This window comes from Apostichopus japonicus, chromosome 13 (assembly GCF_037975245.1).
Source record: "Apostichopus japonicus isolate 1M-3 chromosome 13, ASM3797524v1, whole genome shotgun sequence".
NCBI lineage: Eukaryota > Metazoa > Echinodermata > Holothuroidea > Aspidochirotida > Stichopodidae > Apostichopus > Apostichopus japonicus.
This window is the reverse complement of record NC_092573.1, coordinates 18,692,472-18,717,564: the sequence shown is the minus strand read 5'-3', so window position 1 is coordinate 18,717,564 and position 25,093 is coordinate 18,692,472. Positions and strand designations below refer to the sequence as shown.

General features: G+C 36.0%; 2 protein-coding genes across 2 annotated transcripts; both read right to left on the bottom strand.

Moving 5' to 3' along the window:
- Positions 1-22: 22 nt before the first annotated feature.
- On the bottom strand, positions 23-9,446 carry LOC139978737 (6-pyruvoyl tetrahydrobiopterin synthase-like). Its single transcript, XM_071989196.1, has 5 exons — positions 9,351-9,446; positions 7,857-7,930; positions 5,688-5,710; positions 4,292-4,348; positions 23-3,491 (listed from the first exon to the last, which is right to left on the bottom strand). Exons 1-5 carry the CDS (start codon positions 9,398-9,400, stop codon positions 3,297-3,299), a joined length of 399 nt encoding a protein of 132 aa, XP_071845297.1. The 5' UTR covers positions 9,401-9,446; the 3' UTR covers positions 23-3,296.
- A 1,133-nt stretch (positions 9,447-10,579) lies between these two features.
- LOC139978910 (uncharacterized) lies at positions 10,580-24,674 on the bottom strand. Its single transcript, XM_071989475.1, has 16 exons — positions 24,382-24,674; positions 22,894-23,019; positions 21,001-21,089; positions 20,159-20,218; positions 19,611-19,680; positions 19,009-19,053; positions 18,161-18,366; positions 17,465-17,551; positions 16,665-16,797; positions 16,035-16,307; positions 15,217-15,369; positions 14,079-14,260; positions 13,380-13,463; positions 12,688-12,902; positions 12,084-12,221; positions 10,580-11,269 (listed from the first exon to the last, which is right to left on the bottom strand). Exons 1-16 carry the CDS (start codon positions 24,470-24,472, stop codon positions 10,810-10,812), a joined length of 2,412 nt encoding a protein of 803 aa, XP_071845576.1. The 5' UTR covers positions 24,473-24,674; the 3' UTR covers positions 10,580-10,809.
- Positions 24,675-25,093: the final 419 nt, after the last annotated feature.

Sequence of the window (25,093 nt, the reverse complement as noted above, 5' to 3'; positions counted from 1 at the left end):
GGGGGGGGGTAAACGCGAAAAAGTCTGAAGTATTTTTTCCCGAAATGAACACATCCTAACAAGTGAAATCCACCTTGCTATTGTAACGTCTGAACTTGAATAAGCTGTTAACTTCACCTACGCATGTAGTACTAACAGTCCAGATGAGGTGATTAAGTACAAGTATATGCATCGCATTTCTAAACCTACATTGTACGGCGTATATATAGAAGGCGCATGGCGTATACGGAGAGTAACCTGGTCACATACTGTTATATTGCTTAGATGTTTGCACTAGCTTGATTCACTATCTGGTGGCTTAATTTGATGCTTAGCAAAAACTTACTTAACATTTTCCGAATATTTGGTGGAAAACCACATCCTCGCAGCATTTTGTATCTTGAATGTTAGAACGTTCAAATTTGAGGATATTTTTTAAATACTTCTGGCAATAGCAGAATGGATGATGTCATCAGGGCAAATCAGCTGATTATGTCTTTGTTTTTCTGCATAATTTGTCAATCAGTTCTTTCACAAACAAAAAGAAAATTTCTACAGAACAGTTAAATTTTGATGAAATTCTAAGTACATAGAACTTTGTAAGCTATGCAAACATTCCAAATGTATCAGGTTTCAAGGATAAATCAACAAGAAGATGAGAATAGTCTAATTAAAGCTTCTAAAAATTATTTGCCCAGATGACATCACAGACCCCCTATACTGTAATCCTATACTTCCTGGAGTAGTTGAAGGTTTATCCAGTCAAAATAGGTTACATTCAATCAACTATATCTCAAGTTAGGGGCAAGATATTGAAATGTGGTTTTCAACAAACTGTGTACTATTTTTTTCTTCACTATAAGTTTTACAATGTTTGTCAGCAGAAATCCTTTTAAAGGTCATTTTACTAGTTTTTATGATGGTCATTCATTTGAACACTTCCACAAATACCACACGGTCAGCCTCTTACAACATTTCCTATCTTCGACACATCTATTCTTGCATATAATTTAACACTCGTGTTGCTTTTGGGAAGTTGGAATTTCTGCAAAAGGTGTGCCACCGCATTCAGTCATCTACTTGCTCACGTTCCGAATTCGCTATTTATAAAAGTTTATGTTTTTCAACGTGCTTGTCCTACCTACCAATAGAACAATATATGTATGGCACATCTAACACAGTACCTGTATATTTTCATGCCGTTACCATTTATGGCTTCAGCGATTTCATAGAAGAGAAAGTCATGTACTTAACATGAAGTAAAATAAACTTTTATCAGGATCGAGATCATAAAATGGTTTAAATCTTTTATGTAATTTGCTAACTTTATTTACCCTTGTTTTTATTAACATTGTGCACTTTTATACAAACTTTATGCAACACAACATTAAGTGTTATATAATTGTATCTTACATATACTATAATATATAAGATGCTTTTTCTTTTAAATAATCAGTGATATAACGATAAGGTTATATACGTATATGTATATGTATATGCATATACTTATATATTTATATATGCGTGTGTTTATTTGTATTCAATTATTTATGTATATGTGTATATTTATGTATTGTGGGTGGTGGGGTGGGGTGGGTGGGTTATACGTGTTGGGATGGTGTGTGGGTGGATATAAGTGTTACTGATTTCTTGTATTGTTCTCTCTATTTACTTATGCATGTAGCGCTCTACTAGACAAGCCCTCTGGATTTTTTGGCGAGCTTCCTTTCACAATTTTCTCTGTTGTTGATTCGTTTGTCACTTAGATAACTTCTCTGTATTTTTATTGTAAAGAAAAAAATAAATGAATGAATGAATGAACTAATTCATTTCGTCAAACCCGTCATCTCGGCAGTATAATGTGACGTTTTATATAATACTAATTCTAGTATCATATTGACGTTACTGTCCTACAAAGATAAATAACTAGGAAATTAAAATTAACGTTTAATCAGAATGCTAAAATTCCTCTTATAAGGAGAATGTCCGATGATGTTCTACGTAGCCATCTGATTATGGTTATTCTACTCAGTGAGTAGTTTGGAGTCCCGACCCTTCCGACCAAGTGATAAATATTCCTAAATGGTGTGGAATATTTTTCTTTGTGATGTGCAATTATAGTGTGTAGTATTGTGAAGCAGTCTAGAATATTGAGTAGCTAAAGCATGTTGCACTCTACAGTATAGTATCAGTGGGAAGTGTGTTCTATCTTACGTAGAACTGCAGCACTATAGTAAATTTACCTGCTTAGCAGTGAATAGTTGCACGTAGTAGCGTATAGCACGCAGAGTTCGTATTTAAGTGCAGTAGTGTGAGAATCCATGTGAGAGTGCGTAGCATGCAATAGTTTATGTTATACAACACCTAATTATATTCCGGCCATTTGATTGGTCAATTGCTCGTCGATTGCATGCAAAATCCGCTCTATTGCACTCTATGAAATAGAGCTATGGGTTATAATTTTTTGATAGCACTATTTTCAATGGTAAGAGAGCAGAGAAACATGTCTGTTCAAAACAATCTGTTGCATGAGTGCATTTTACATCCAATTATATCCAAATTTGAAGGTGTTGTATAAAACAAATAATGAATGGTTTCCATTCGTGCAATAGTGCAAATATTTCATTCGTTGAAAGATGTAATTTGTTCCATTCAACTCGGCTGCGTCTCGTTGAATGGAATATTCCATCTTTCAACTCATGAAATATTTGCACTATTGCACTCATAACCATTCATTATGTATATATTATTCTGTAGCAATGTGCAACAGTCTGTATTTGTTGTGCAGCAGACTGAAATAGTGTTTGGAGCAGACTGAAGTAGTGTGTAGCACTCTATATTAGTGTGTAGCAGTTGGTATTACCTAGTGTGTAAACAGTGTGTAGTTAGAGTGTAGCAGTTTGCAGTGTGTATAGCAGTGTCTAAGGTTTGCAACACTCCAGAGAAGAATCATCTCTCAGTGCAAAGCAGGTTCTAATATTGTGTAGCAGCCTCAAGTAGTGTATAGCACTGTATAGGCCCACGTAGTAGTCAATCATTGCATGTATTCAGTGTGTAGCAATTTTCGAAGTGTCTAGGCCGTTGAAATGTATAGTTTAGTAAGCATTCTTAAGAGTTTGCTATAATTTGTGAAAACCATATCATATTTCAGAAGAAAAGTCCATAAGGCAGATGACAACGCTGGTACAATTACAAAGTAAGGCCTACAACATATCACATTCACATGTATAACGTGTCAAATTTGATTCGTCTGACTCCAGCATTAGTGCGATTATGTGTGATAGGATACACTGTATAGGTCTGCAAGCATGCTTAACTTAATTTCCTCTGTAAATGACGCTCACGGTTTCCCTTTCAGCAACTTTCACTTCATACAACTGGTCAGGCTCTGTCAAGTTCTTCTTAAGATTCTCCCAAAGATAAATCGCGATGTTTTCCATGGTACAGACGCGATCCTTAAACCATTGAATATCTTTGTCTACATGTTGATGGTCCATCGGTTTCACGGTTTTCTGATGATGAAGAAAACAGAATTAATGGTATTTTATTTACATGTCCATATACACATACTATATAAATATAAGTAAACACGTAAACATGTACAAAAACGTATAACACCCTGATTTCAACATATATGCAAATTCATAGCTTCAAAATTTTGAACATCAAGGTGACTTATACAATCTAACTTGCGCCCTTGATTCACACCTATTCCTTTTTACACCGAACAGTGTTGTCAAAATAAAATATGTTCACAGAAGACAAAAGTCCGGTATCAGCCTATCAAGTACATGTTTTCGTTTGTCTATACTACATAAAACTGCTTTTATCAAAAAGAAGTTACCAACAATCTGTATGTCACTGGTTCTTGTGATATGTGCAACTTTATACTAACAGGTTTATATGTAAAATCATACTGACAGCTGTTAAACGTTCTTATATATTCTAGCAACTATTGAAGTCTCGCACAACTTACGGTTGACCCCGAAGAAGATTTTTTATTCAATTTGGTTAAATTGGTTCACCCTTTCCAAGGATTATTCAAGATAATAAAACCAGTTAAATATATTCTTCAATCCATCAATTTCATTAAGGGTTTCATTACAGATTGTAATCTCAAGACTCGATATACCGGGGTGGCGGCGTGGCCTGGTCTTGCAATAATTTTCATATTCACGGTTGTCATGCGAGCGTGGTGACGTCACCGGCGGCATGTTCTGACTCTTCAACGAACCCCCCCCCCCCCCCCCCACAAATCGCATTATGTGTTTGGGTCACTGTAGCTAAATCGTGTTATATTAATGGTACTCACTTTCACAGCTTCCTCCAGAGCCACCACGCTGCAGAACATGCCGGTGACATGATCAGGCTGTAAAGTAGGTAAATAATAGAAATTACTTTATAATTTCAATTCAATTTTGCTTGGCAAATTTTACTTTGTCGTTGTAGTGTGTGTGCTTGTGCAGTGTGTTTCGTTTAGCACTGAATGTTAAAAATCACCTGATGTTGTCGCACAGGTGAGAAACATTGACATATTTTGTATGCCAGCGTACCACAAGATACATATACCTAAAATATGAAGGTAGGGATCAGCCAAACTATGTAACATCACGGGTTTAGGGATCATCCACACTATGTAACATCACGGGTATATGGATCACACATACATGATGCTACATTATGGGTAGGAATCAACCACACTATGTAAAACCATGGGTAGAGATCCCCTACACTATTTAACACTACGGGTATAGGGATCACACATACATGATGTAACATTGTGGGTAGGAATCATCCACAATATGTAACATTATGGGTGGGGATTCCCCACACTATTTAACACTACGGGTATAGGGATCACACATACAAGATGTAACATTATGGGTAGGAATCATCCACAATATGTAACATTATGGGTAAGGATCACCCACCCACTCTATGTAACACTACAGGTATATAGGGATCACACATACAAGATGTAACATTATGGGTAGGAATCAACACACTATGTAACACTATGGGTAGGGATCACCCACCCACTCTATGTAACACTACGGGTAAAAGGATCACACATACAAGATGTAACATTATGGGTAGGAATCAACCACACTATGTAACCCTATGGGTAGGGATCACCCACTCTATGTAACACTACGGGTAAAAGGATCACACATACATGATGTAACATTATGGGTAGGAATCAACCACAATATGTAACATTATGGGTAGGGATCAGCCTCACTACGTAAAACTATGAGTAACGATCACCTAACGAAGCAACTTGTTTATTAATGTGGGCTACAGTCTTCGATCTTCATATATTGCTACTTCCAATACTGAGTTCCAGGTTTGATCTCTCGTGGTATGGAACGCCAAAAAGTCTCATAACATGTGATGAAAATAACGTATGGCAGTAGCAGAACAGCGATGGCGATGACGATGATGAAGATGGCGAAGAAGATGACGAAACAGATGACGATAAAGACGATACAGATGACGATGTTGTTAAAGATGGCGATGTCAGTGACATGAATGTAAAAATGTGTATGATTTGAGTGACTTTTGGCGTTCCATAAAAGTAAGTTTAGCTATTGTTAAACCGATGATATATTCTATCATATTTAATATAGAGGAAATTAAATATATTAAAAACCTGTTAACGGTATTTGTAGAGCATGGTTAAACAAAATCAAAACAAACATTCTTACCTCTCCTTGTATAGTCACTGTAACTGTAAAAAGTAGAATATATAGAATGGGGTATTATAGTAAAATATATACCATTTGAAATGATTAAACAGTCTAAATTCAGTAAGCTCTTTGTCTTTCATTACGGTACTAAATTTGATAACCACATGCACACGGGTTACTCTAACTTATTTGGGCATTCTAATATTTGTTAATATTTTCTAAATATCAGAAAAGTTCTAATATTTGATGAGTATACTGACTTATGATATTGTTTTAATAAAATGCAAGAAGGTATCAATATATGTTATGTACTATTGTATTGCTTAGCGATATTAGCTGGTGGTGTTGCTATGTACAACACCACCAGCAACTCTTACGTTATGAAATTGCCATTTTAGATTCATATTATTAAGCCACGTAACGGTTTGACAAGTACGCAAAATAAGTATTGCACAACTACGACAACTTGACACAGAGTTGTTTTCTTTACCAATAGTGTGACTGTATAGTAGTTATACAGTATTCCCTACGGAAGCGTAGAAGGGACATGGTGATGAAAGAGAAACAAACTCGTCAAAATGACAAAATTCAGAAAAATGACGTTTTTGTCGAGATAAAAACAAGTCGTCAAAATGACAAATATATTGAAAATTAACGTTTTGCCGAGATACAACAAGTCGTCAAAATGACAAAATTTTGAAAACTGACGTTTTGCCGAGATACAACAAGTCGTCAAAATGCGTGTGCGTTTGTTTTGTATTCTGACTGAGGACTTGAACAAAAGAATTTCAGGTCCTCGGTTGTGATTTCTAAAGAATTACCGCATCATCGGAAGAATTCTATTGTATGGGGTATTGTTAAGGTTAGGGTACGTGGATTTGAACAATGGAAAATAAAATGGGGTCCTCAGTCTGAATGTAATACAAACATGTATGTGCGCGCGTGTGTGTATGTAATGCGTTTCATGTCTCATTGCAAAGCACTCGTACTGAGCAGTTTTAAGATCTTGTGAGTATAATTGGATAACGGGTAGGAACGTTTTATACTGTTAGCACGGAACGCTTGAAGCATGACATAGAAGGAAATAGTTGTATAAGCAGTAGAAAATTGTCCCAACTTGATGGCTATTCATTGCAGCAGTAGCCTATACCTAGGAGATAAAAAAGCTGTAGTTTGCATGGTAAAGCAGCACACAAGGCATGAAGCTTACTAGAAAACCAGCCACTGCTGTATATATTTGAAAGTCGTTCATGCAAACGACTGAAGCATATGCTGGTTATATACGTGTCAACACGGTGTATACCTAATTAGAAAGGAAAGGCTCACAGTTGCTGGTTGTCATTCATATTATGATTTTTCTTTAGTCTAAAATAACACAAATATGGCTTCAGGAATAAAGAAACAACTTCCTAGATATTTTCGTGGATAATTCGTGTGGATAATTGGGTCTATAAAGATATAAAGATAAATATATATATATACCTATATACCAAAATACATACATACATATAAACATATAATACATACATATAAATTATATCTATGTAGGCCTATGTATGTATTTTATGTTTATAGGTATAATAGGGCAGCTTTGTTAGGGACTTTAGAGTAGGAAGCTATCAAAAGTGAAGTGGAGTGGGGGGGGGGGGGCGATGTGGTTTGGGGCCCCGTTTCAGAGAAAGTTTGCTTTGCAGATTCATCAGTGGTCCAGATCGGACATAAGTATCAACTTAATCGACTCAATAATGTCAGCTTTCTATCCTCACATTTGAACTATTTTCTCAATAGTTCGACTTTTGTGGTTCAAACTTTCGACTATTTCGGCGCAAAAAAGTCGTACTATTTAATAAGAATCTCTTTTAACTTTTTTTTTTCTCAAGTGGAAACTCGAAGACTTGAAAAAAAAAGTCGGAGTGCAAACTACCTCTCTTTTCCTTTGCTTTTTTTGCTCAACATGCATGTTCAAATATCTGGTGAGACATTATATACTTAATATCCTATGGTGAGAATAATTAAGTGCATATATCTACTTTAAACAGCTATAAATTACATAATAAAGTTACCCCTGGCGAGACCCTCATCTACCATCCCCAACCACACTGCACCCCCCCCCCCCCCCGTCTCGAAATACCGAACACCAGATGACTTAAAACTTAAAAAGACATAAAAAGACACGTAAAGACATACCTTTATAATTGTGTTCATGGACATTGTTGCATCGACCAAATATCTTCTTATTTTCTTCGTCGGACAGATTACCGCTAAATCACAATAGAATATTTCCATACACAGTCAGAAGTATAATGTATACCGTTTTTGTCTTTAACATTTCTTGTAAAAATAGTAATTATTAACACGAGAGAAAATTCATGAGAAAAATATTATGAAGCTCATAGAATAAAAATCAAACAGTTCTTTGGGCAAGATACTGTATAGATATATACATCTTTAACCAAAATTCGTAATCGTGAAAATACAAGTTTTGGTATTTATACTGTATATTCCCAATGGTCGCGGTCCTGTTGCACGGGACGGATGTGAGAGTGTATAGTGAGGGGTTGGGAGAGTCGGGTGGGGCTTGTGGGGTTGGGAGAGTGAGGTGGGGGTTGTGGGGTTGGGAGAGTCGGGCGGGGGTTGTGGGGTTGGGAGAGTGGGGTGTGGATGTGGTACCCGACATTTCCGTGAGAAGTTGATTACGTCACATATCTTTTTAGTGAAGACTCTATTTTCAATACACCCCACGTAAAAGATCTGGTTTCTTTTGGTCAGATGTTTCTTACTCATCGTCGAGTGGCTTTGGAGGTCAGAGGGCAATCAAGTACTAGGATACGCATTCCAATTGGATATTGTATTCGATTTGTGCTTAAAAACATATAGTCCTGCTGAGCAACCTTTATGAGATGCGACGATCAAATTCAGGCCTGTCGCTTAATTTCGTTTAAGAATTATTTCGATTGAAAAAAAAAAACACATCATATAGTTCAGCCCTGTTCTGATATTGGCTTAGATGAGGATGGTGTAAATCGTGGCAATTTATTAAAGCAATATGTAATTTCATTTCTATAAACTGGAAGCTCCATTTAGAGTAAAGAACTGACACATTCTCAAAAACTCGAATGAACCCGGCCCTCGCCTGCCCCCCCCCCCCCCGCATCTCCCTCCCACCGAAACCTACAGACCCGGGTGCATATGTAGAATTTAAGGTTTATATATTATGTTTACACCATCGGCGGGGAAACCGCGAACAGTGAAATGTCATCGTGGCTAAGGTGCCAACCCCGTGCTAACCGGTCTATACCGTTCCATATATTGAATAAAGTGACAGCTCATATTCCTTAGTCCAGGCTGCATATAATTATGACCAAAGTGTGGCCTCGGGCTGAAATTGCCGTCGCAGATTCGGTCATATCTAATCGGTCTGGAACCAAACACCATATTTCTTAGTCTAGACCCTTATCCAGTTTACAAATTTTGTATTTGTACCGATGAATGCTTGTTTCAATTATTCTAGAACTAAAATATAGATCAAGTAGATCATTTTAATATTTACCAAACCAACAATAATTAATAACAAAGCCAACATATCATGGATGGTGAAAACTGTAATATCTTCACTGAATACGATCATCATATGAAGAGACTGAAATAAAGAGAATATTTAACAGAAAACAGAAAACTTACTTGTGTAATCTATGAGCAGAACAAACTGTTACTTCTTGTGTGAGAAACATTTTTTGATGGATACTTTATGCTGCAATTCTTTTCTTACACCACTGGCGACCGACGAAGACGTTGTAGTAGCAGCGTCCGCCTATGCTTCGTTTTTATATTGCACTTTGCTTGTTGTCATGCATATTACAAAGACAACTGGTTACGATATGGTAATCGGCTAATGTTTATGTATGTCGTGACAATCCTGGGAGGGATTGCCATTTGTTTATCAGTCTGATTTTACTCTATGGAAGCTCATTGAATTCTATGCTGTGACGACTCCGGTGAAAACGGTGCGTATTAATTTTTGGTAAAGTTTACCGACAGTGTTTAGATTAATCATCAAAAGATCCAAGTACTTTTTACCAATATCGTTGGGAGGGTTTATGTGTGTGTGCGTGTTTGGGGGGGGGGGTGGGCGGGGGAGGGGATAAGGTGACCGGACATGATCGTTAGGTTAGGAGTTATTGTCTGGTCGGCCTTCATCATATATTGGTTTACACTATACGAGGTGCATGAACACTTATCAACACAAACGAAAAAGAGAGAAAAAAAACATTTGCTGTAACATGTTGTATGGGCTATATTTGCATAATTACAGAAAGAGACTTACTTCAACTTTTTTTTTCTTCAAATAACAGAATGATCTAAAGCGTACGACACGTGCAGTAGGCCTACCAGTATTCTGCCAGTGTAAACATATTGTATCGAAAATCGCAAAATCACATGTATAATCACCGTAGTAAAACAATCCCGTATGTGCAAAGTATCTCTTTTGAGATTCGTCTTTAGGAATCACAAATGACTTCGAGTTGGCTAGAATCATGTTTGATATCTAGAGTAAGGCAAATATGTCACCAAAACAGAACTAGAATTGTTCGATACAGGTGACAAACACCTAGTGGTTAGGGTGTCCGCATATAAAGCGGGTTCGAATCCCGGTGGAGGCTGGAAATTATTTCACTGTTCTGAATTTTCCTACTCATTACGTTTTAAATTATATATATATATATATATATATATATATATATATATATATATATATATATATATATATATTTATATATATATATATATATATATATATATATATATATATATATATATATATATATATATATATTGGTATGGAAGTTTGTCAGTTGAAACATTAAATCTTAATTTGAATTCAAACGTTCGAAAACTCTCTCTCTCTCTCTCTGACGTCACAAAGGGGAGTTATGTCTAATAGATAAAACTCAACAGACCTGCTGGATAAAACCTAACTGTTTGATTTAACAAAAATCTTTATCAATTTTAATGGATAGGTCTACTATATCTCAACAAAAAAATCGATTGAAAGGTAGTCAATAATATTCGACTTGTAATCTATCAATTTAACAAGAATACATAGTTTACATTTATGATATGTCATACAAGTTATTTGAAGTTAGATTATACGATCATCCTCTGCTAAGAAGGTCTCCAGGGAACTTCCGCCTCCACTACCTTCCACATCAGGGTCATACGCTTCATTTACACGACCAATCATCACATCCTGACTACCATTAGGAGTAAGTTCTTGTACCTTGCTTTTACCCGCTTCGACACTGATATCTTGCTTCTCCCCTTCATCACCCATTTCCCTCCTTTCTCCCTCCTCTCCTCCCTCCTCTTCGCCGAGGGTCTCCCTTGGCCTCTCTGGTACCAACGGTACATCTTTATCTGGTCCTGGTCCACTTGACAATGACGTAGTTTTAATGAGAGGCAAAATCCGTGCCGATCTTTCTTCTTCCGTTGCTAAGTAATCAGATTGTTCCGCCAAAAGACAATCCATGATTCTGTAGAGGGTGTTAAAGGTAGGCCGGTCGGATGGATTCACTTGCCAACAGGACAGCATTACTTCATAGCTATTTGGAGAGAAGAAAATGACTTTTGAAGGAGCCTTCATGTTGAGGTATGTTACACGCTCATCGACGAGAAAGTGAATCCGACCATTAACCATTGATCTATGTGGTATGGATACATCGTATATAAATATATATATATATAATTAACATGTCTCCCAAACAGATAAGACAGAATCTCATTCCAGTTGCAAGATCAGTTGCAAGGCATCGTAGTTTTAATAACAATAGAGCATTGAGACTTGAACAAGTTACTTGTTTTTCAATTTATAATATAGTTTTATGTTCTTTATGTGCTCATAGTTAACTTTTCCTAGAAGAGTATAAAGATAATGCCAATGCTGAGTTTATAATGTTGAATGTTTTAATACACAGCTAACACTGATATAAGTTTTCATTAGCAACATTAGTTACGTTCATCTTAAACTCTGCAAAGGAGCAAAATTGCTTTGCTCACGAAGTTGCTGCCGGAGCCTGCAAAACTCCACCGGCGGTCATACGATGGCTTAAGATGCCCTCACTAATGGCCCGATGTTTTTAGGATCAGAGCCGAATTTGAACATTTTCTTTATCGTGTGTCCATCTGATGTCAACTTCGGGACAGTGTGACGCCAGCATTACAATAACTGCTTGCGTTTCATAACTTTATCCAACAACTCATTATAAAAGTGTGAGTGTTTGTGTGGTGGGGAGGAAAGGGGGGGTCGTATGGAGTCACCTCCCATCCTCCCCAAGAAGGAGAAATAGTTAAAAAAGAGCAAAAAGTGAAATTAGTAAAACTAAAACTAATCCCCTCAAATTAGAGTTAGTAACTTACAGTTCATCCGGGCATTCCTCGGGGCTTTCCAATCGGTAACCATCTTGTAATTTCTGTATTAGTTCACGTCCAGACATGCCCGGATATGGTACGCCCCCAGAGGTGTAGATTTCGTAGAGGACGATACCATATGACCACCTGGGTAAAAGTACAAAGCCAAAAAGAAATGTCTCAACTTAAGAAGACAAAATACTCTGTCGACAGGAGGACACCTTGCAACCGTATGGGTAACAATTATAACGTATCATTTAAAGAAGACCTGTGCAAATGTTGCAATATCTATATGAACAATGAATAACCACATGCGGAGTAACGAAGACTTAAATTTATGGCGAAAGTTACAAAATAATATGTTTAATCATTTCAAAGGATTCACGCAAACCGCGGGGAGTTGATCATTGATGGAAGACATTATGAAGTCGTTGGGAATCATGCAGTTACTTTTGTGGGAAAATTAAACGAAATTTCAAAAGTTAAAACCGTTTCTATTGTGTAGGTTTGTGTGATTTTGTATGTGTGTGAATGTGCGTGTGTTTGTGTGGTTGGGTTAGGTGGGTTGGGGTGGGTGACTTTAACTGTGCATGTTTGTATTATATATACTTACACATCGCTTTGTATGGTACACTTTCCGGTGGTATTGGTCTCTAAACTGACCCACTTCACTGGTCGCTTTTTATCCGGGGAGAGCCTTTTATAGCCTGCCTGGTAGATATCGTCTGCCAGACCAAAATCTGATATCTTGACTACAAGATTCTCTCCAACTAAAATATTCCTGGCAGCTAGATCTCCGTGATAGTAGCGAGTTTTGGACAAATATTCCTTAAAGAAAATATTCAAAACAAAAGACTCTATATTCCAATGTAAATATATCTATATTTAGTTCAAAATCACATCTTTGATAAAACTTAAAATTAATAAAATATATAAGTGTTTATGCTCATCAGTCAAGCAGTCCTGATGAGGTGTGTGTAGGGAGAGGGGGGGGGGGTGGCGATGAATTCAATTCTAGCAATTGCGTTCGCAGACCCGTTTAGCATATGTTGGTAAATTTAAGAGAAGAAATTAACCTTTTCTTCATTACTTGGATGAAAACTTTATCATCAAAATCCAGTTTTCATGATGAGGCGTTTTCTCTTTCTACGCCACTTTGACGTTCCAATCCGATATTCCTTGAAATTAAGTCGTATTTTTTGTAATAGTTTTTACATGCAGTATATAGGTTTGTTGTCCTTATGTAATGATTTTTAGTTTTAAGTGGTAAGAAAGTAACATTTATCACAACAGATTAGTACTAACCATTCCTCTGGCGATTTGTCTAGCTATTTGTAATCTGTTTTCTTGCGTTATATTGTAAACAGCATCTTGGATCCGATATCTCTCCTAGAAGTAATGAAGGAAATAGAGATTATTCATGTTTTATTTTGTTGTATATACTCTTATTTATGATGTAACACTAATACTCTTAAAGCCTATAGCATACCATATAATACATCTTACTGTGAGTTAAATATTGTTACAAAAATACTAATAATACAAAATAAAATAACATTTTCTGCTGAATTGTCACGATGGCATTATTCAATCTGTTGTTGCCAGATGCTTTAACAAAATATAAACAGAAAATCTGAAAAATAATTTCTATGCCATCGAAAATACTATCCATACAGATATATAATGGGGAAAAATACTAACAATTTTACTAATTAATCAACTTCAGCCACCGGAATATCCATTTTAAACGAAAGAATCGGTCTAACAGTATAGACAAGTTATATCTGCCAAAATGTAGGGTAAAAAGACAAAAAAAGGGCACTTTAAGATGTTAGAACATCCAGGAAAGTACTAGTGATATATATATATATATATTTATATATATATATGTATATATATATATATACACATATATATATATATATATATATATATATATATATATATATATATATATATATGTTTTTGATGCCCATACCAATGAACGTTAAGATGATCACAAACCTCTCTACTCTTCCATAGGAATCTAAGTAGGTCTCCATATCTCATATATTCAGTGATCAGATAGCACGGTTCTTCAATAGTACAACATCCTAGCACCGATAGAATGTTCGGATGACTATCGATTTCAATCAGTAATCGAATTTCATCCAGAAAATCTTCCTTCATGCCAAAGTCCGCGTTTTCTGTTCGTGTGAGAGTTAAAGGGGAGAAACGTGTGATGTCATTGAACATGATATCAACGTTTAAATATGTTACAGTGGCACATTTGTGCTGGGACCGGACCAGTACCGCCATAGATACCTACATCACTACATCAACTTCAAAATAGTTTGCACGAAGCGTGCTAAGTATTTCCAATAAATATGTACCGTACCTTGTTATTATACATGTATTATATCTAATTTATTATCATAGTATGAACCGTTCGCACCCTCTGTTGTGGTGGGTAAATGTGGTGGGTAAAGCGAAGGAGTAAGTAGCTCTCCCATTATGTCATTACGGCCAGTAATTGAATTCGATCATTGCAATACACACTCCCTTTGTAGACTGAAGACGTCTATATACATAGCGTTCAAGTTATTCTTCGATATGGTATGACAAAAATAATTAACCGAGACATAATAATGATAGGGCTATGAGAAGGCAAGAATTACACGATGTACTATTTATGTACTATAGGCGATGAGATAGGATAAAACACACATTAAGAGCTATACTGTATTACAAACACGTTTGCAGATTATTGGATCATGCGCACTGTGATGGTCCGACCTCATCTGTTTCAATATCCGATCAGGCAATAGAGACCGATGGGAACCCATTCGACACTGAATATTATTACTTGATTTCTTAGTTTATAAGCTTAAAGTCTCAAAAAAAGTCGGTTAAGGAGTAAATGGACACTTGAAATACTGTCTTTCACAGAACACAAACCATTGTGCTACATATACGTTAAGAAGCATTAAACTTCACAACACTGACCATGGTGCTACATATACGTTGAGAAGCATTAAACTTCACAACACTGACCATGGTGCTACATATACGTTACGGAGCATTAAACTTCGCAACAACCACTGTGGGTTTTCACATCATCATAAATATTGATAAGTTATAGATAAGGTGATAGTGACTGTACCTTTCAAACATTTTACTGCTACCGGTACAAATTCGTTACTTCCATCAACACCAAACGCGTAGCCTTTGTACACAACTCCGAATTGTCCACTTCCTAATTCTCGATCCAACTGTAGCAAGGAACGGTCTAGCTCTCGGTTTTTGAAAACAATATCTGCCAAAATAATGGGTGAGGGGGTGGAAATCAAATGGTATACGGAGAGGTATAAACAGTGTATTAGTAAATAATAAATGACCCCGCCACAAAGATAGTCATTCATTTAATAAAACTGGACTAAAGTATATGACGCAGACGGACCTGAAATAGTGTATATGTTGGTTGATGCATGCATGGGAGATACCAAAAACCTTCAACGGTGTTATTGTTGTGAGGTGACTGTGTTTAGCTTGAGAGGAGATGTAAACTGCATAAATTAACTTTATTTATATTAAATGTCGCTTAGTTTAGCTTAGTCATTTCGGTCAAGTAAAGTCAGTTTTGAAGTCAGTTGGCGTCAACTCACGTCACGTACCGAGTCATTTCGTCTTAAGGAAAATCAAGAGGCAAGTTCACCGGGTCAATTCGTCAATTCGGGTCAAGTCATTTGGCCTAATACCAAGTTAAGCGACAAATCTACTTTTCATCCTTTTTTTACTTCTTTGGTTCGACTCTGCGCATAGATAAGAGGGGAGGGGAGGAGGAGGAGGAGGAGGAGTAGGAGGAGGAGGAGGAGGAGGAGAGGATTGATAGGTGGGCCCCTTTTTCGAATTACAAGAAGTCAAAAACAAGTAAATAACTCCACCATATACTCTTTCATCACATGAAGGATGAATATTTACCTGGGACTCCAGACACCTCTTCTATCTTGCCGCCAGATATGCGATGTATCGATTGTGATTTGATATCAGAGAGAAGCTCATCAGAACGATGGGCTGCTTTTCGCTTCCGTATCGTTGCTCTTAGACAGCAGGTTGCAGTTATGAATACCATTAAACTAGCACCGCTGATCGCAGACCAAATTTGCCAAGTTAAACGGTTGGGGGTCGTCGTTACCTTTGAATTGGCCTCGGTGATTGGTGACTCAGCATTCGAGAGCTCTGTACCAGCTACTGCTATAAAAAACATATACAAGGAAACGATAATGATGATGATGTAGTACTATGATCATAATAGATGATGATGATGATGATCATAATAGATGATGATGATGATGATGATGATGATGATGACGATGACGATGACGATGACGATGACGATGACGATGACGATGACGATGACGATGACGATGACGATGACGATGACGATGACGATGACGATGACGATGACGATGACGATGACGATGACGATGACGATGACGATGACGATGACGATGACGATGACGATGACGATGACGATGACGATGACGATGACGATGACGATGACGATGACGATGATGATGATGATGATATTGTTTCCATAGCATAACTTACCAAACAACTGCCCAACGTTTCTACCAGATTGTTCATTTGTCGTCCGATGAACGATCGTAACGTTCATCACAGCCGAGATGGAAATATCTGCTCCAGGATGCGATGCGCCCTCTTTATAGCAATATGGACGTACCTAATTATATCAAATTGCAAAATTAGGGTTATTTCATGTGCAGAATTATCCACACGAATCACTAAGCAGAACAGCCTGGGCGAGTTAGGACCCACATTGCTTCCCATCTTGACGGAACTGCTAACATCGTCACCGCATTTACGTCCCTCCGACTGGGAACTTATACAAAATTAAGCATACAATCTCCCTTTGAGAGTGTCCACAATGATCACTCTTTTCAATTCTTAATTGATTCTTTCACTAGGAGTGATTTTTTTTGTGTGTGTGCATTTGGCAAAGTATCTTGTTTCTGTTTTCTTCATTATTTCATATTAAGTGAAAATGCATATGACTTTATATATATATATATATATATATATATATATATATATATAATAACAACATCGTACATGAAAACAGTGAACACTGAAACAGCACATGGCGTCATACATTCCAAATAAAACCAAAATGAGACGGACGTGTTCAAACTATTATGAGTATATCAAAGCCGATATGAACGTGTCAAAAAAAAAATACTAAAAATAACAAAAGCAACGACAAATATGGAGTGACAAACAATGTGATGGCGGTATAGCGAAACTGAGATGATTATAATACTACGGAGCTGTGTACCGTGTAACCGTAGTAACACTTTTCAAGGGCAAGATCCTTATGGATTTATGTGTACCTTAAAGTCATAAGTTTCTTTGTTAATCAACCCAGGTATGGTGTATTCGTAAATAACTCCCGTTGTCTCGTTACCTAATACATCCAGCTGTGGAGGAGAAGAAAAAAATATGTGCGAAAATCTTCAATAATTATGTTGATATCTTCCAAAGCCGAATAAAGTCAAATGGGTTACCCTGAAATGTATCTCTTTCAATTTGATATAGATTGGAAATTATCTTATTGGGGCTTACAATTGTTTTCATAAAGATATAGTTATACTGAAACATTTTCGTTCTAAGTACAAATATTTGACAATGATACTTACCAATAATTGATCAGTTAATTGATTTCAGTTGATTTATCTTTGTTCCACCACGTCTTTGAAGAAGCATGTATGTTTAATGACCTCACAACAAATATCGACTGACTAGAAAAAATCTGAAGCTAACGATCCAGTATTAGAATAAGCTAAGTAATTACTCTACGTCACTAATTCAACCGTTGAGAGTATATAATCATTTGGGCCCCATATAAGGGACCCGCTCTAGAAAACCAGGACAGGCATATCCCCCCCCTTATTTCCGTGCAAAGAACAATAATAAACAAATTCGTCTATTTAATGAACAGTACCATCAGATTCGTGGAAAGGTTTATGAACTTTTCAAAACAGCGATTGAATAGGGCGTAAAACCAAACTACGGAGTCCTTTACTTGCCTGAGCTTCCGTGAGACGGTCCGTGGTTACAGCTGCGGTCCCGGCGCCTTGAACATTGTAAGTTAGAACAAAGATATGCAGATTACCATTTATCTGAATTGGTTTTGACCAGCGAAGTATTGCTGTGACGTCACGTGCCTTTGCATCGTCTATCGCAGATACTGCATGGAGTCTAAGAAATGTCGGTGCGCCAATGGTTTGGATACCTGTATAAATGTTCAGCAGAGGTTAGGTTACCTGTATAACGTACAGCAAAGGCCAGGTTAGGGTACCTTATAATTTACAGCAATGTACAGTATATATTAGGATATGGCTAGTTAACATATTAATGTAAAAACAAATATTAATATAATAGTTTCTCTAATAAAATGTAAAAACTCACTTTTTGGAAATAAGGTATACGTTTTGCTATCAAATAATAACATGTTTTCATAATCAACATGTTGCTTTCCTCGATACTGTTATTGATAGATATGGGTGCAATTTCCTTTGTTATTTGTTTTATTGAAATAAGGTTCTGAAAGAAGATATCACCTTTATTAGTCTTATTGTGTTATTGTATGTAACAATGTGCAGCGCCTGATACCTATTCGGAGGGTTCGTTAAATGAGGATAAACTAAAACTATAACTGACAGACTTCCAAACAACAAAACAGAAGAAAAAAACGTATAATTGGTAATATTCCACCGTCGGAAAACAAACATTTCTTGACGTACCATCATATGTAAAATGTTTCGTTCTTAGATACTCTATAAATAATCATTGTCCTATATTAGTAATAGGTAACAATTCTGCTCAATTCTCATGAGGTCTTAATCATGCAATATTTTACTTTCACTGTTCTTACTTCTTTCTGAGCAATAGTCGGCATCTTTTGTTTCTTGGAAACAATCTGTTGGAGATGAATAAACAATCAGCGTTGATTTTCTTCTTTTATCTCATCCCTACCGTAGCCAATACACGGGGAATAAGATAACCATGATTGTCAATTTATGCAAAACGCTATTTGTAAATCGCTGTCCACTTCACACCCCTTGTGGCACTAAACGTATTGTGAGATATTGCAATAGTGGGGTACCATACGGTAACATATAGTAACACTGGAGTGGAATTACAATTTTTCGGCTGGGGTCAAAACGTAATGTGCATGTATGTGTGCGTGTGTGCGTGCGGTGCGTTTTTATTTACGTAAGGACGGTAAACATTAAATTTAGTGAGGTATCCTTGAGCTTGTGATGTTGTGCCCCTGTGACCTATGACGTCATATAAAGTAATTTCAAAACTACATTTTTCTTTATATTTATAAACTGGGACTACAAAGCCGGCTTTCTAACCGGTTTAAGCTCGTAAGTTTCGTAGTTAATATTCGTATGTCCACATTCTTGTATAACACATATTTATACCATATACTGTGTAAGTCAAGTATTGATTGAGAAACCATGTACTTACCAGGAGAGACAAATGATTTCGTCGCCACGTTAAACGCGTACAGTTCAACATGCGCCTCGTACCCTCTCACCTAACGCAAAAAGAGAAACGCGCGGTGTTACATATTAATACAAATACCCTTGAAGTGAGTTATACTTCATATCAATTCAAGCGACTAGAAAATATGACATGGTTTCATATGAAAGCATTGTGTGTATCTAGTGAATTTTGCTTGAATGTTGGTATCAGGAATTTATACAGCATTCTCAAAATTGGACACATTATTCCCTTATTCTATTTATTTTCTTATAATCTATATTGTATAGGGATCAAAACTCGAATTGAGATGAGTTGGAAAAATTTTATTCAACTCTCAACTTTATTTTGCTATATATGCTTGAGTTATGATAAGAAGCCAAACTCGCTATAGGAATTTCTGTAACTGTTTTCCATTTTGGTACAAAGATCTCTAAAATATTCTACCTTTTGGCTGCATTATTCAAAATTATGTGCTTCTGAAATTGATTTTTGAAAAGGAGTGAAAAGTTATCAATTGATTTGCTCCTTACCCGAAAATCATAATTGTAGCCATGTAGTAGATTGTAAAAAACAAAAAATGTCTTGTTGTTCTGTCAATAAAAGAAACAATATATAGAATAAATATCAAAATCTCCAATAAAAAGTGTCATGCGCCGACATTCGTTGAAGGTAGATATTACTGATACACTTTCATTACACACACACACGCCCCCCCCCCCCCCCCCCGCCTCGTACGCCTATGACCTCTGTCTCACAGAAAACTCACCATCATCAACGCAGACAAACAGACCCTCCTGAACAAACACCCGGAACTCATATGGAAGTGCAGCCACGAAAACAAGTTCCACCTAAACAACTCTAGCCCAACTACCAAACTCCGACAAGGAATCATACACAACAGATAACCATGCAAACAGAACACCGACAAAGGCGAGAACATCGAAGAAAAGGCAATACACCCAACCACCGAACACCGCCAAATGAACCGCACACGACCGCTAATCCTATATCCCCCCCCCCCGGTAATCCCGACGATGAGTCTATATATTCCAGGAGTATAACTTGAAGCTAACAGTTGTCTGATGATCGCTCAACGCGTGAAACTCTGAGTAACAACTATTAGTGTTCCACTGGTCTCAACTATAGTCTCAACACACACACATATATATATAAATATATATATATATATATATATATATATATATATATATATATATACACATATTTATATATTCTATAAACGAGTACATATATATAATTGATAAATTTGCTAACATAAAATTTGTATCAATTAAATTACATTGATAACAACTTTTAAATACTATTTCCCCAATAAAAATACATTATTAAAATTGTATCATGGGCACGTTACCGTTAAATGGCCACCATCTTCAGCCGTGCAAGTTGGACGGATTGACGAGTTAGATGGAAGTAATAACAAAACTTCAAAGTCACTAAAATCTTGAGTAGACAAAAACGAAAGAATTCATTATAATCTAAATAAAGTGTACAGGATATATGTTTTTGACCTATCTGCCGTTATTCAAACTTATTTCATTTTCACTGTTCTTGATTTTCCAACTCATTACGATTTTCATTTATTTATATATATAGGCTATATATATATAGGCTATATATATATAGGCTATATATATATAGGCTATATATATATAGGCTATATATATATATATAGGCTATATATATATATATATATATATATATATATATATATATATATATATATAATTTAATACAGACATAATGAAAATCCTTAAATATTTCAATGTCATATCTTCTAAATAAATCTATACTATGAAGGTTGCGTATCTCCTTTCATTTCCTCCGTATAAGGTTTAGCTAACATTCAGTTAGATACATAAGATCGTAAACTGGGATAATATTTTTACACCTGCGGCATCATAAATTATGTTACTGTTTGTATAAATTTTGTGTCCGCTTCATTGATCTACGCCCGTCAGAATTAACTTAGAATCGTATTCAAGGTTTACGTGGTGGACAGCAAGGAAATCGTTACATGTCTTAAACCTTGAGTTGGGTGTTTTGTAAAATATACCAGAAGGAGGAGAAAATCCATTTTTTTTTACTTCGGTCACCGAAGGGCATTTCATCATACGTATCAAAATGATACGAATAAATGTCATGATAATGAGGTGCTTCCAGCAATACTCACAATTGACATAAAATGTTATTAATGAAGTAGAAAACCTGTCGAAGTACAATATCACCGCGAAGACCAAACAGGCCATAATGGTTTATTCTCTCATCTTGCTACATGGCAGGCATTGCGATTTGAGAGCAATATTTCTGCGCAACCATCAATAATACTGTTAAGATTCGATTTACTGAAAATATAAAGTAAAATAAAACTGATAGAAGTTTTTTTGTTGCTAATACCCTGCCCCCTTCTCTCCCAAACCATCCCGCATTAAAATAAAGCTGAATTTCTATTGAAATCTCTTCTCTGTTTCTTTCTAGGTTTGTGAAACTATAATATGTAATCCTTAGGTTGCTCGGTATCAAGGTACTGTGGATTTTGAATTTTCCCAAATAAAAATTTAAAAAAAATCGTAATATCGAACAAATTCTTTTTTATTTCTCGTAACTTAGATATTCCAGAGTAGCAGGAACATGCTAACGTTAAACACAATGTTGATATATATATACGTAGAAAACCCAACGTTAATGGCTTGATCAGTTTATATACTGTAAATAAGAGACAACCGTTAATCAGCATAAACTGTACTGTGTTATAACACCGTAACACATGTGAGACCTGTCAGCAGATGCTACTGTGGAAAAATTACTACCAGACGAATACATTGCTGTTTGAACTATATGACTGGTTAGGATCCTAAAAAAATGTCCCTATGTTGACTAGTAAGCATATTGTAACGATGGTTCAAATTGCAGTTTTTTGCAGTAAAGTGTCATCCACTTTCTGTTAACATGCATGTGGACGAAATCATTGGCGAAACCTTTAGAGTAGTCTGGTAAGTCCAGTCAATCATTATTCATAGGATTGTGTGTTTAGTATTTTCTATGTGTATGTCCTTCTCAGTAGCAACTGGTCATAAATGTAACACATGTTAAGAAATTATAACACACATCAATTTTAACCGATTAACGGGTCCTCGTGCACCGTTACCAGTTTTAACGGATACAGCTATGAGCATCGGGTGACGTAGAAATACAATGGCTTCCCATTAGAGAGTCTTTTAGACCTGATATACAAGCCTATACTCACGACTGCCCTCGGGTCTATCCCATGAAGTCTGAAGTTGAAGGTCATAGGTCACCGGGTCACCTCTTATTTTCGGTATAACCTTTTTTGTGCTCGTCTCGAAGTGTATAGAGTCCGCATTGACTGGGGCTGTTATCAAAGAAGGTAAATTCTAATAATTTTAATGGACAACATAATTAAGGAAACAGCAACATCTCTTGATGCTATACCTGCATGGACCTCTATGGTAAATGAGGAAATGTTCATAGACCCCAGAATTATGTAGGAAGTATTATCAACGACCCTTGCCTCATCATTCACAACCTGTACAAAAAGCAAGTACCTGATAATTCTTTGAAAAAGCTTATATCGAACGAGCGCAAATGTCTTTCAAAACCCCTCAAATGTTACAAACTGTTCGAAGAATAACACATGTCATGAAAATCCTATATTCACATAATATATTGACGAACTACAACTTTTTCGCTTGATTATTTTGATTTATTGGGTTAATGTCACTTTCAATAATTCCATGCAATTAACTCATCATGAGAGAAATATGTCATATCATTGACTATTGTGAGTCACACATTGAATGCTGCATAATAGAAATACTTTGTGAGAACATTACCATATTTTTGTAATTATCGATAACACCTTTGAACATGAAAATTATCGACTAACAGTCAAATCATGATGCCTCAACAACCATGTTAATCTTATTTACCACTAACATCACAAACAGATCGATGTGAAAGCTATTTTGACTTATGGTCGCAAATTAATGTTCACAATATGTAACAATTATGAAAGAGCGCTTTTAGCTACTTCAAGTTTAAATTTTCTTAGTTATTTGACGAGTTTATAAAAAAATATATAAATGATCGGTAACGAAAAACCCTATAGACCGAGGACAAGTAGAAATTGTTTTAAAAGAACATTCCAGACATTTTAATTAAATTCAGAATTTTCAGAATGAATATTTTGAAAACTCAATATTCAAATATAGAACGGTAACCTGTACCGAAAGTTATCTAATTTGTTAGATTACCTGCTGACGTGCATGGTCCATTCTGTCTAAACACTTTTTAGGATTCATAAGAACAATATCGACTTATAATATGAAGTCCATGCCACATTGCACGTTGGAATGAATAGGCTATGTCCTGTTCTCAGGACTTGTGATATCTTCAGCTCTCTGGTTCGAATATATATTTTTAAATTGGTTTATAATTTCCCTGTCACTTTATCGTTATTCATTTGCTAATTTAAATCGTACAAGATTTCTCTGCAGAATTAATACAAAATGTTAATATGATCTTGTTTAAACTAGTCTGATTTCTGTAAACTATATGTTACTAAGCGTATTCATGTACATAATTGTCTTCTTTTAATAACCCTGGTACTTCACTAATTGTTTCATTGCTATATGAAAAGAAGATAACTTATATTACGAATCATATCACCCAGAAATAAAACATTCCATCAACGATATTTTAAAGTTTTACTTACCCATGAAGTAGCAGTTAGTAGCATCAACATTATTTCCAAAGAGCAGCACACTTCCAAATAGATAGAATATTCCACATACAAATGTAGTCATATTTCATTGCGAACTAAAATGATAGAACTCTTAATTTTCTACCTACTTAAAGTAAAAAGTCTACAGAATCAGTGCAACAAACAGGGTTATGCGATGAGTTCTTTCATTTTGTGAATTCGTTCCAGTAACATTCTCATAAACAGGCTACTTCAAATTCACATGTTCGTCATGAGCCGCACATGAATACGCATATCATATATAAATCGACCTTTCACTGTTTACGATATCTTATTAATGCCAAATGTTAGAAGAATATCAAAATCGTGCTTAGTAGATGCAGTTGGCAACAGTTACTAATATTGCTAAGTTTTATTCTCCGCGAAAGGGAAAAAAAGGGAAAAGTTCAAGAACAAGGATTTGTGTACTCAGCTACATCAATCAATAATGATGAATTAGGCCCGCCTCGCCGATTTCTGTGTGTGAAATACAAGTTAAGATTAGACCAGTTCGAGCCAGTATATCCATTTGTGTCATTTAGTTAGATCAAATACGTGCATCGTAAACGTATATCGAAAACTGTAAAGCAAAATGACCTTAAACTACGTCAGTGTCATAAAATCAAAAGTATATTTGGTGAAATTTTTCAAGGACGATCAATCTAGTAACAAATATCATTCACAT

Bases quoted from the DNA above. Each gene is read 5' to 3' on its own strand.
- LOC139978737 (XM_071989196.1), bottom strand. From the start codon at position 9,400: ATGTTTCTCACACAAGAAGTAACAGTTTGTTCTGCTCATAGATTACAC. The intron at 7,931-9,350 runs GTAAGTTTTCTG...ATTGTGATTTAG, and splicing joins TCTGCTCATAGATTACACAA to CGGTAATCTGTCCGACGAAG. The intron at 5,711-7,856 runs GTATGTCTTTAC...TACTTTTTACAG, and splicing joins CCATGAACACAATTATAAAG to TTACAGTGACTATACAAGGA.
- LOC139978910 (XM_071989475.1), bottom strand. From the start codon at position 24,472: ATGACTACATTTGTATGTGGAATATTCTATCTATTTGGAAGTGTGCTG. The intron at 23,020-24,381 runs GTAAGTAAAACT...CTTTGATAACAG, and splicing joins TACTAACTGCTACTTCATGG to CCCCAGTCAATGCGGACTCT. The intron at 18,367-19,008 runs GTAAGAACAGTG...ACATTTATACAG, and splicing joins CGACTATTGCTCAGAAAGAA to GTATCCAAACCATTGGCGCA.